The sequence below is a fragment of the Schistocerca piceifrons genome, chromosome 1 (genome assembly GCF_021461385.2).
Source record: "Schistocerca piceifrons isolate TAMUIC-IGC-003096 chromosome 1, iqSchPice1.1, whole genome shotgun sequence".
NCBI classification, from domain to species: domain Eukaryota; kingdom Metazoa; phylum Arthropoda; class Insecta; order Orthoptera; family Acrididae; genus Schistocerca; species Schistocerca piceifrons.
The window spans coordinates 330,551,747-330,565,006 of NC_060138.1; the positions used below are offsets into that span (position 1 = coordinate 330,551,747).

A 13,260-nucleotide genomic window follows, 5' to 3' on the forward strand; every position below is an offset into this window, starting at 1 on the left:
GCAACTGCAAATGTATTTTCAACAAGACGGTGGACCTCCACATTTCACTAACATCGTTACTACACATTTAAGTGAACAATTCCCCAGAAATGAATTGGTCATGTGCTACACGTCTGTGGCCACTCAGATCGCTTGATTTAACACAAATGGATTTTTGTGTATGGGAATGGACGAATGACATAGTTTATGAGGACAAAGCAATACATGTGAGACATTACTTGCGCGCATTATGAATGCAATAAGCGAAATTAAGAACAACCCTGTGAAACTGAAATGAGCAACAAAATCTGAACATACACGTGAAGATAAATGCGTTGAACTCTGTGGAGACATTTTTGAACATTTATTGTGAATGTATTGTGAAATTGTATGTACATTGTACAACGTACTTAGCACTGAGCTTTGTATTTTCCAGTGTAACATGACTTCACGTGTTCCATGGTATTAATAAAAGCAGATCATCTGACACATTCATACAGTTTCTGTTTACGTTATTACCATCATTCTTCCAAAATTAAATTCTCTACAACTTCTGTTGAAAACTTCGTACAATTGTCAGGAATTTAAAAAAAAAAACAAATTGGGCCAAATAGTTAATAAATTAAAAATTTTACGAAATTACATCCTTGCTTCTCTGGATGTTCTGGAAAACTACTGCAGATACACGTCTGGGACATGTTTTATTAAATTTAGCAGATCGATAACAACAAAATAAATGGAAATCGTGCTTTACTTTAATCTCATACAGTTTTGCGATGGCTTTGTATTAACGAAGTTGCTAAAATTCAGGCAAAATCTTTTATTAGCCATAACAAAACATTTGCGGACCTATGTTTATATGAACTTTTTTCTTTATTTTTACTTGTAGAATAACACAAATCTTTTTGAATCACCCTGTAGAGCTTGCTGTTATTCCAGAGGGACTTACTTCACAATTGCAATCTATTGATATCTCGTGAACTAAACCATTTAATGTGTATATGAGAGAGCAATGGAAAAAAATGTATGGTGGATGAAACCCAACATGAATTCACGAAGAAGGGAGCTTTAAGGCTAACTACAATCAAACAAGTGTGTCAGTGGATAAAATAGTCATGGTCTAGAGTGAGAGAAGTCATTATTGTTAAAGCTTTCGAGAAGTGTGGCGTAAGTAACATTCTCAATGGTAGTGAAGACCATCTTACATATGAGACGCACAATGATGATGATGAAGAGGAAGAAGGAGAAGAAAGTTCAGATGACGATTTTCAGGGATTTTAAAGAACGGTTAGATTTTCTAAACTAAGAACTATTTTTGGTCTGACTTTGCAATCCAATAATAAAAATGGTAAAAATTGTATTTAAAAAATTGCTTAAAAATTAAGGTGTGTCTTATTGTCTGTAGCGTCTTATAGTTCGTAAAATACAGTAAGAATCAGGAGATATAATCACCACACAAAAAAGAATCAGGAAATTAGCGTCCTATCGGTACCCTCCCAGTGTTATCCAAAGTATTTGGAAAAAAGGTTAGGTTAGTGGTGTTTAACGTCCCGTCGACAACGAGGTCATTAGAGACAGGGCGCAAGCTCGGGTTAGGGAAGGATGGGGAAGGAAATCGGCCGTGCCCTTTCAAAGGAATCATCCCAACATTTGCCTGAAACGATTTAGGGAAATTACGGAAAACCTAAATCAGGATGGCTGGAGACGGGATTGAACCGTCGTCCTCCCGAATGCGAGTGCAGTGTGCTAACCATTGCGCCACCTCGCTCGGTGCATTTGGAAAAAAAAATAGCTGCAGTCTATATAACAAATTTTATCATGAAATGTGATATTATTTTCAAAAACAAGTATGGGTTCCTGAAGGGGAAAAGTACAATGAATGCAGTTAATGAATTCATTGAAAAAAATCATCTCGTCATAGGGAAAAGGCAATAAAGAGACAGGTATCTTCTGCGACCTTGCCAAGGCATTATGATAAGTGAATCACTTCATGCTGCTTCAAAAACTAGACAGGTACAGTATCAAACAAAATCCTTATCTGACAAACAGGAAACAAAGGGTAATCATAACATCTATTACCATAAATTGTGCATCTCAGAGGGATACGAGTTTGTAAGGAGTCCTTCAAGGCCCAATCTTGTTTCTTTCTTAAATAAATGGTTTACATCTCAATACCAGTGCCAACCAGTCACATTTACTGATGATACTTCTCTACTTGTTGAAAAATAAAATGTGAGAGAAATTCTGGATGCTGTAATAAACACACTAAACAACAGAGATACATGGTTACTTAGTATTTCAAAGACCATGATAACTCAATTTAGAACCAAACAATCCAAAGTCGGTGACATCAGTATCATACATAAAAATCAAGTTACAGAAGAATCTCAGCCCATCAAACTCTTCACCATAAAGTTGGACAATAATCTAAACTGGCAATCATATAAAAGTTATTTAGTTACTACATAAACAGAATCTGGCTGCTGAAAAAAAAGGTCAGAATAATGTGTGCTGCCCCCCCTCCCCTAGAATATTCTGCCGCCGTCTATTCAAGAGTGTAAAATATTATCTATCCCTGCATTGCACATCTTTGAGATTATACTAATCTTTTTACACAGTAACTCAGACGTAACTGAATTAAGCCATCTCAAACATACGTACAACATTAGACACAAAGAAAATTTCATACTTCCAACACGTTACTTAAAACTGTTCCAGCAGACGCCTAAGTACATGAGAATGGTAGTCTACAATAAATTCAAGGGTAGAAATGTACTGAACATGGAGATGGTTCATTGAAGTGATGACTACATGGTTTCTGGGAAAACGATACTACTCAGCTGAGGAATTTATGAATGATGAAATGATCATTTAAACAGTGTGATTGTTGTCTGGAAAATTTAGGCATTAAGTACTGGTAGATCATGAGAGAAACAATTTAATAATATTATTGTATACAACATAAATCTTTGGTGGTAAAATTAGTGTTAGAAAATTATGTAACTATGTACATCATAAAGCAAAAATTGATATGCCTCCTGTACAATACGATCTGATGATCTCTAAAACGTAAGTTATGAAGGGAATAATGTGCGAATTCTGAGGGTAAGCTGGTAAGTAACAAGTGGGGCAGGCAGCTTTCGCACCTCGCTAATGAGTGGTAGAAGCGGAACTACTATAACAAGTGGAGCAGGCACCTTTTGCACCTCGCTAGTGAGTGGTAGAAGCCGAAACTGCTATTTACACTTAGTTCTGCTACGATTTAAGACAATTCCGAGCCAAGAGTGCCCGGGGCTGCTTTGAAGGAGGGTGTGGGGGCGGGGGTAGGATTCCAGTTTAGGGTACTTTCCTCGCTGGTCATAAATATTTGGTGTTTGTTTCCGAACATATTACGATTTCAGAGGGTTTGGTTAGGCAGGAATCATAGAGTACTGCTTAAATGACGTTTATATTCTTCGTTTTTAGAAATATTTGGCTGTGTTTCCTGCAAGTATGTTGCGATTTCCGATATCCACTCACTCAAGTTATTTAACTCTTTTTTTCGTCCACCATGTTATCACTGAAACTAACAATCCTGAATTTGCTGTGTTCTTCAAACATGCAAAAGTAAGGCGAGAATACAAAGCTCATGTTTAAAATACAAATCTGCACGCTGGTGAAACATAGCGCTTTTTGATTGGTCTTCCAGTTCTGACTTTTCATTGGTCGCTTGGTTAGAGCGCAGACGACGTGATGCGCATATTGCTAGATTCCTGTTTTCTAGTTCCTCGAATCCTCGAGCGCTGCGCGCAGCCTGGGAATACAAAGTGTTGACGAATGCCTTTCTGCAAGACAGAATACCACATGTACAGGAAATCTATGACTTTAGGTTCCCTCAAACAAAAATGCCGTAAAATATTATATCTCAGTTCACAAGTATAAGAGGCGCTAATTTGGTGTAAAGTTGAGGAGTGGACGAAGAGCGCTCTAAACATGGAAAGTTCCATCGTGATATTCGTCTGCTTGAGTTAGTGTAGGTGTTTCGCAATAGATCTCGTGACCATTGACTTCGGCGATTATTTCAAGGTTAAGAAGGGCGAAAGCCTTGGTTTTGAGAGCCGCTGTTAAAAGCACGATTATGCAATACGTTTACCATTGACATGGTGAAGGAGGGATACAGTAACGGAAGTAGGTCTGACGCGGCAGCATATATTTTCAGTAGTTGATCTTAACGTTTCGTCTAGTAAAGATAAACTTGGGCTTTTGCCTCTTTTTTTTGCAGTCGATACAGTGATGGGCCATGAAAATTTGTTTGTGGGCGTTGACGTGGGAACGGGAAGCGTTAGAGCTGCCCTAGTCAGCGAGCAAGGAAAACTTCTTAATGTTAGTACGAAACCTATTAAAACGTGGACACCAAAGAAAGATTTCTTTGAGCAGTCATCGGATGACATATGGTCGGTATGTTGCCATGTTGTAAAGGTACGTCGTTATGTTTATCTCGATGAGAGCGATATTTGGCTGTGTAGTTCCGTAGTACGTCGTTCGTCTTTGCTTTGGGTAGCTTCACCGTATATATTACTTAAGTGGCGTGTAGGTTTTTAATTATGAAGTGTAACCGTAGGGGCTTCGTTCGAAACTGATAGGCCAAAGGAAGGCCGTCTTAGAGAAATAATCTACATTTTATTTCAGACCGTCATTTGGCAATACCCTGTTCAGTTGGATGTTACTGTCCAAGCCGATTGCACTTGCAGCACTTAACACAATGCATCTTGCTGAGCGTAGGGGGACCAGAAGTGCTTTTCATTCTTAAACTCGAGTACTGTTGTTTTCCACATTTCATTTTCAGTATTTTCAACAGTGTCGATGAAAGCTTCCTTGTTCATTCTGATTTTTGTTTTGCTTTAATCATTCCTTAAATTTTGTTAAAAACCCGATGGTCCTCTGTCGCTTGCTTTAGGTTGGCTACTGTACTCACTTTTTTTTCACTTCAGAATGTGTAAATTACGATTACAGCAAGCTATTTTTCAGTTTCAGAGAATTATGTTAATATTCCAAGTCTTTCAAATTATTGTTTGATGAATTCATTCAACCTCCGATGCGGGATTAATGTTGACAGTCTCAGTGTAAATAAAGGACGTTCTTATCAATGAATAGACATATCACTGTCTTGAGACAGGTGTTTATCAATTACGTCTTACCGTAATCGTACAGTAACTTTTGTTGACATATTCCTTTGAGGAAGTGATAAGAGGAAGTTGGTGTTCATTGATAAATAGATAAGCATATTATCACGTTTAGTTCCACAACATATTACATACTGGTTAAGGTAGTATTGCCCTCCCCCTCCCCCCACCTCAAGTGAACAGCAGTAACAATATGCCTAAAAGTGGTTCTATATTGTACCTTAAACATTTGGGGGAGGCTCCTCTGCCTGTTTATGGATTTTTGTTATTGTATTGGATGTATAACTGGTATTGGTGAGTTGCACTAGATTATAGTGATCTCTTGGCCTACTAATAAAATTTGTGGATAAATACAAATGAAGAGTGGTCCATCGGAAGTGTGGTGCTGTAGTCCAGCGTATACAAATCAATATGACAAACTGATCCAACAGTTCTATTTCATTAGTATTTTTCTTCCTCTTGTAACACTTAATGAAGATGTTTGAATTAAGACCAGGTGTACCCAGTGCTCTCAAACAGGGACACATTGTCACTATTTTCCTGTAACAGCAATTCCGAGACAAGCACCATCAACCTCTGTTTGATACAGTGATAGGACACTATTCCCAGGAAATGGGGATACTGGCTTACCTTGCAGATATTTACTGTTAAACAGGGAAAGAGCTAGGGAGATAAGTACAGATGCTCTTTTGTATGGTGGTGGAAGAGAAAAGTGGGAGGGGAGATTCAGTCCATGTTGTCAGTCCTTACAAGATGTGCATATGGAAAGCATAGAACCATGTCTAGGAGAGCAGTCATCACTGTCCATTATTACTCATGACAAGGTGTGCAATAGAAGGCTAAATCTAAGCTGTCAACAGATGGACTTGGATGTGCACTATAGTTCAGAATGGACCATGTTATGAGGTGGTGCGCACTATAAAATTCTTTAAGGATGTTATGGGGGAGAACATAATCTGACAAGCTAACCAGGTTCGTAGTCTTTCAGTTCTCTATTATTGCCCAAGCATAAGCAACAGGGTTTATTTGCCTTAAGGTGAACCAGTGACTGAAGTGGTGAGGTGTTTAAGGTACATTTGGGGGAAGTGGGATTCCTGTCAATGTGACCATGGAAATGTTTTTTCATTGTTTTGTTTTGTAAGGGCCATGGACTTGTTCTTTTAAAAGGAATACAGCTGATTTTCTTTACTACCCTCTCCCTCTTCAGGCTTGGGCTCTTTCTAATAATTGTCAATGGAGTTAATTCCTAATTTTCCATCCTTCTGTATTTTTTTGAGGTGAGGTTATACATCATTAGTGTGTTCCATTTTTACTGTTAGCGCTAAGAGCACACCAATATTACCTGCATCATGTGATAAATGACCAAAGAAGCTCATAAATCACTGATTTTGTTTTATGGGTATTAGACCTTGATCCAAGATGTAATTCTCTGCACCTTCGAACACTGGAGTCATGATCAGCGGCTATAATGATTCAGAAAGCAGTGAAAATCTCAAAAAAGCTCTGCAGTCTGAACTGTTTATACTTATCCCGTGCACTTGCAGTCTACTGTACATAGAAACTGCACAAAGAAGTAATAACACCCCTTAACGGATAAAAGGGCAATTGTCATCTTGGTAACTCAGATAAATCTACAGCAGCACATCATGCACTGGGACTGAGGAACCATCAAATTAGTTTCTCTGATACTATGGTTTTATCAAGATCTAATCCCTGATGCCAGGACGTACAGATAGGCCATAGAAATTCAAAAGCACAAAAACAACTGTAACATAAGAGGATGGACTGAAATTAGACAAGCTGTGGGACTTAGTCCTAAATAATATAGGACAAACCCTTTCCCACTACAAGCTCCATAACATATATCGGCACAACTCCACAATCTTAGACAGTGTTCTGACGACCTTACATTCTGACCATTGCGTGGGTATGTATAAAAAGTTCAGCTCGCTGAGCATTTCTGCGATTGTAAATGTTTTGTAAGTTGTTACAGCCTCTGGTGATGTCTCCACCATTATAAGACGAAATGTTAGGCGGAGAATTGTGCCTTTGACAATGGATTAATATCCATAAAACAAGTGTCAGCAATGATGCAAGTACATGCCATGAAAGCCTGCATTCAATGGCCAAGCACAATAGTTGGAAATAGCTTTTGTGCTGTGGGGACTATAAGGGGTAATATTCGGTAATATTCTATATGCAGTCTTGACTGTCCAGCTTTCTTAGAAGAAAAGAGAATCAAAGAGATTGAGGTTATCCGACAAATATTTTGTGAAGTTGAAAATTTGTTTCATCAACTACTCGCATTCCAATTTGACCATTTGTATGTGTGCTGAAATCAACTTGTTTGAAAAAAATATGTCTGGCTCCCAACAGCTGCAGCCAGTACAAAAGTTAGCACTTGCAAAATGTGCATGCAGCAGTGTAGGTACAGTTAAATCACTGATTTCCATACCACCAACAAAGATTGCAAGCAGTGGAATACCACAGACCAGAAATTCGTATCTCTAAGCAGACAAAAAACAAAATCCCGGTGTCCACTGAAAGAATTCAAGCCCTCAGGCCATACTGCTGTTGGTGTCAAGTGCCGAGTCAGTTCCTCAATGAAGCACAGTGACATGTATGTCTGCTCGAGGCAAGCAGCTAGAACTTTTGGAGTATTCTTATCTTGGCAGAAATATATTATAAAACCTTTCCAATATGACATATCCTATTTTACAGAGGAACATCAAAATGTTCACTTTTGTGCTCAGGGTTTATAACTTACGCATGGTACAACCTTTGTGTGGGTGGAGCTAAATTAATAACTTTATCTCTGGATGAAGCATACAACAGACAACTTTTCTTCCATATACAAACAACAATGGCTGTTACAGTGTACCAAGAGATAACTGTGTATTCTGCCTATGTTAGAGAGGTGGAAGTTATTGTAATGCTGTGCCCACAGCATGTGTGGGGAAATACTTTTGAGTGGATGAAATTTTGTATGTATCTTACAATACAATTAGTGCTGTAGTGTGGCTTCTGAAGGTATCGTTCCACTATTAATAAGCTGCATTGCTGAATGCAGTTGTACAACTTGCTTTCCTACAAGGGCATCATGCAGTAAATACTGTCTTCAACCTTCAGAACGCTTTCAATACTTCTTGAATGAGTAATATTCTTGGACAACTTCACATTAGGGACTTATATAGATGTCATCTTGCTTTGTTATTGTACTCGTCTATTTTAGATATTGTGTTGGTGACTTACTCTCAGAAAATAAAACACGAGATTGGTGACCTGCAACAGTGTTTTAATTGTGAAACTTCGTAATAGCCAGCAATAGTATATTATCGATAATACCAGTCTGATTATAGGTCTGTTTGGTTGTCCTGCTAGAAGGCACTTCATGTGGCCCACCATAAGTAAATCAAACTGACCGAAAGGGTGTTGGGGATATGTGGGACTGAGGCTGGGAAACCACCAGTTCATTTCAGGCAGAAAGTTCTCATCATTGATAAGCACATGAAATTTGAAACTTCCTGGCAGATTAGAACTGTGTGCCCGACCGAGACTCGAACTCGGGACCTTTTCCTTTCGCAGGCAAGTACTCTACCATCTGAGCTACCGAAGCACGACTCTCGCCCGGTCCTCACAGCTTTACTTCTGCCAGTATCTGGTCTCCTACGTTCCAAATTTTACAGAAGCTCTCCTGCAAGGAGAACTGTCTCATCTGTTTCCCTAGGTGCCTTCAAACAATTCAACAGATGTAATTTGTCAGACTTTCCCAGTGATCCGTTGGCATCTTGATGGGTCAGGTATTCTGCTGCGTATCATTCTTGCACAATATTTTAACAGTGTGACTAATTATCTTCATCAAATGCTACCTGAGACTGCTCATTGAGTGGAATGCGTCCATTATTTGTACCTACAGTTTTCCCCCTTGATGGAGGGGGAGGGCATTGGTGAAGCTAATGGACCCGTTCAGCTCAATTATTTTTACTTATGGCCTTCCTGCTCCATCAAGGGGGAAGACCATAGGTATAATTACTGGACTCATTCCACTCGATGGACAGTCTCATGTCACACCTAATGAAGATAATGAGAGACATTTTCGAAATATTGTGGATGAACAACACTGATATCCAGCAGAATACCGAACACCTCAAGGTGTCTATTTAATAGGTGTTTGCTGGAGATAAAATGATGCAGATGGCTCATGAGTCCCTTCTCCTCCTGCAAAATCAAGGAAAATAAGTCACAGTCTGATCAATAAGGGACACACAGCAACCCAGAGAGACCAGGAAAATAATATTGTAGCCAAGGATGTTTCTCAGGGGCAAACTGAAAAAATCTGTACTATCCCCATGTGAACTGTGGAGCTGTACATTGGTAGGAGGAAGAGTGGTAAAAAGAGAGACAGTAAGTTTTATCAAGTACAACAATCTTCCTTATGTTTCATACATCTCCGTGATCGTGCAAATGAATCGAAGTAACACTAAAATGACTTCATAGAGGGCATTGTTCTCTGACCAATTGATTTCTCTTTAGGCAAGGTGATCCAACTGTTCGGAGCTCACAGGATGTGTGTACTACTCGCACAATATGACTGGATACTTTCCTGGGAATGGAGTAATGGCAGAAGTCGCATGACTTCAGGTTGGAACAAATTGTTTCCACATCCTGTCAGCATATGCTAGGACACTATATAGCATGCTATTGCAATACAGTATTGTAGTAGGTATTGTGACTGAAATTTTGATTACAGTTTACTGCTTGCCAAAAGTAGCAAGTAATGTTGTACATATACAAGGGCTATCCAGAAGATAACAGATGTTTTGAATTAAAAAATTAACAATATAGAAAAAACCAGATTTTATCATATACGTTTTAAAGATACAGTCTTAAGCTATTTTTCTACAAAATTGCCAATCTGAGGCACTTATCATTTGGTGGCACAGGTTTTTCAATACCATCTCTGTAGAAATCTGCTGTCTGTGATTGCAGTTACTGTTCGTACTGGCACACAGTTTGGCATTAGTATTAAAGCATTGTGAAGCAAACAATTAGATTAGTACTTGTTCCATAGATCATGAATATGGCACTTTGTAATGATGTGGAACGTGTCAGGTTAATAAAAGGTGTCTATACAAGATATTACATTACATAAAATATTACATGACACTTAATATTTTTAATTTTTTGTGGAGGTTGGGGAAATTGCCCACTTGTTATATCCAAAAATTCATCTAATGAGTAGAAGGAGTTGCCATTAAGAAATTCTTTTAATTTCCTTTTAAATACTATATGGCTATCTGTCAGAATTTTGATGCTATTAGGTAAGTGACCAAAGACTTTTGTGGCAGCATAATTTACCCCCTTCTGAGCCAAAGTTAGATTTAACCTTGAGTAGTGAAGATCATCCTTTCTCCTAGTGTTGTAGCCATGTACACTGCTATTACTTTTGAATTCGTTCGGACTGTTAATAACAAATTTCATAAGTGAATATTTATATTGTGAGGCTACAGTGAAGATCTCTAGCTCTTTAAATAAGTGTCTGCAGGATGATCTTGGATGAGCTCCAGCAATTATTCTGATTACATGCTTTTGTGCAATGAACACTCTTTTACTCAATGATGAGTTACCCCAGAATATGATGCCATACGAAAGCAGAGAATGAAAATAGGCGTGGTAAGCTAATTTACTCAGATGTATATCACCAAAATTTGCAATGACCCTAATAGCATAAGTAACTGCACTCAAACGTTTCAGCAGATCCTCAGTGTGTTTTTTCCAGTTCAACCCCTCATCAATGCATACACCTAGAAATTTGTAATATTCTACCTTAGCTACCGATTTCTGATCAAAGTCTATATTTATTAATGGTGTCACTCCACTTACTGTGTGGAACTGTATATACTGTGTTTTGTCAAAGTTTAATGAGAGCCCAATTTGCAGAGAACCACTTAATGATTTTCTGAAAAACATTGTTTACAATTTCACCAGTTAATTCTTGTCTGTTGGGTGTGATAGCTATACTTGTATCATTGGCAAAAAGTACCAGTTTTGCTTCTTCATAAATATAGAATGGCAGGTCATTAATGTATATTAAGAACAGCAGAGGACCCCAGACTGAACCTTGCAGCACCCCATTCTTGATTGTTCCCCAGTTTGAGAAATCACCAGTTTTTTGCATATTATGCTGGGAAGAGCTAGTAACTCAACACCAGATGTGGGTTGTATGGTGGATGATCAAACAACTCCCATCCAGAACCCTCTAGGAGATCTCTGGCATAATTGTCTGTGTGTGGACGTGCATTGCGATAAAAAAATTCTGAGTTTTCCCACTGTTTGTTTCGTATCGCCCACCTTAACTTTGTCAGTGTTTGACAATATCTCTCTGAGTTAACAGTTGTGCCACATTCAAGGAAATCAACAAGAATCATTCTGCTAGAGTCCTAAAACACACTAGCTGTGATCTTTCTTGCTAATAGTGTTTGCAAACACTTCCCTGTTTCCTGGGAGAATTTGTGCATCCCCGTTCCATTGACTGCTTTTTTATTACACAATTGATATACTTCAGACAAGTCTCATCCACAGTTGTGATACAATCAATAGCTCTGTTATCATTTTTTTTGTAATCTTTGAGGAAGGTCAATGCTGCAGCCAGTCTCTGTTCTTTGAGGTCTTCCATTAGGATTTTGGGAATCCACTTAGCACAAAATTTTGCAACTGTGAAATGACAATTTTCACAAATTTTGTCATTGATTCTTATCAGTAGTTTGTCAGTCATAAGGCTAGGCCTACCAGTGCAGTCCTCACCATGCACGTTGATAGGCTACTTTTTAAAATCAGTGCACCACTGCCGCACTCACTTTAACTCACGACTCCTTTTCCATACACATCAGATAGGTCGTGATAAATTTCAGTTGGTTTGCAGTTTTTTTCCAACAAAAATGTAACTACAGAACGCTCCTCCACAAGTGGCAGGATTTTCTATTGCAGTGCCTGTTTTAACATGTAAAAAAAAGCAACATAGCAGAGACATAGACCACATGCTACCACTGTGGTATCATACTGGGTGTAAGAACATTGTCACCACGATGGTGGCTGTAGTCCTATTTCAGTACGCAACATTTTAATGTACTATGTTTTACTCAAGTATTTGCTGAGATGTCAGCAGTAAAGTATAGTAAGGATCAGCTCTCTATATTAGCTGAAGAATGAGGTGTGATAGGTATTTTAAATTTAGTGTATTGCCTGTACACCTAGTGCACACTTTTAAGTTGGAGATTTTAGTGTGCTGCAGGATAACACTTACCTATTTTTAGTGCTTTGCCATGCCAGGTGACATTTCCTGGGAGAAGAAAAAATCAAAAAAGGTCATGTAAGCAGAGATTGAATAAAAGAAAAGCATGATAAACATAATAGTCCATTCCTAACTGGGGCCATGTGAAGAATAAAACTGAATCAGGCCTAAATACTTAATGTCCACAATTAACAGGTAAATGCATAATCATAGCAAAAATTGTAATGGAAAAGAAATTATGTAGAGTTTCAGGAGAGCAAAAACATTGTTTTCAGAGACCTTACATATGCTAATCATGGGTGGTGGTATTTTTGCAGACAAGTAAGAATACCCTATAACTTCAGAATTTTTTAAGGTCTGTGAAAAGAATTAATCTCAGCAACAGTCTTGGATCTAGAACAGATGAGACTGTGATCAAATAAACGGTGCTTGGTGTAGCGAATGCAATCAGACTACAGGAATGTATTCATTTGTTATGTTCTGTAACTCCTGTTCTAAGCAGAGCATTTAATAATGTGGAATGAGTCCAAGTGTGTCGTAGTCAAAAGATGGGTGTATTAGAAACTGGCTTAATTGTTGTAAAACTGTCATTAATGTCTTGTGTTTATTCAAGCTAAATTTAATGTAGACAATTTATCACAAAATGTGCTACTTTGAAAAGAACTGTTGCTTTCTCAGTTGTGTTAAACAGCTGTGTTTATCTGATACATAATCTCATATTTTAATATTCAACTGACCACTCTGTTATTAATCACAGAATGAGAGGTATCTGAATTATGTAAGAACAGAAAAATTTCAGGCTTTGAATTTACATGATCAGATAAATTA

General features: G+C 38.1%; 1 protein-coding gene across 2 annotated transcripts in view; it reads left to right on the forward strand.

The window, feature by feature from the left end:
* The first annotated feature begins 3,994 nt into the window (after positions 1–3,994).
* Positions 3,995–13,260, forward strand: part of LOC124784415 (FGGY carbohydrate kinase domain-containing protein) — a 129,862-nt gene continuing 120,596 nt past the window's right edge. Inside the window, exons 1-2 of one of the 2 annotated variants that reach the window (XM_047254097.1) lie at positions 3,995–4,146; positions 4,241–4,437. In XM_047254097.1, the coding sequence (XP_047110053.1) occupies positions 4,119–4,146; positions 4,241–4,437 (225 nt within the window). In that variant the 5' untranslated portion in view covers positions 3,995–4,118. Of the gene's footprint in view, positions 4,151–4,240; positions 4,438–13,260 lie in introns of both variants that reach the window. The other variant, XM_047254099.1, reaches the window with a different exon arrangement.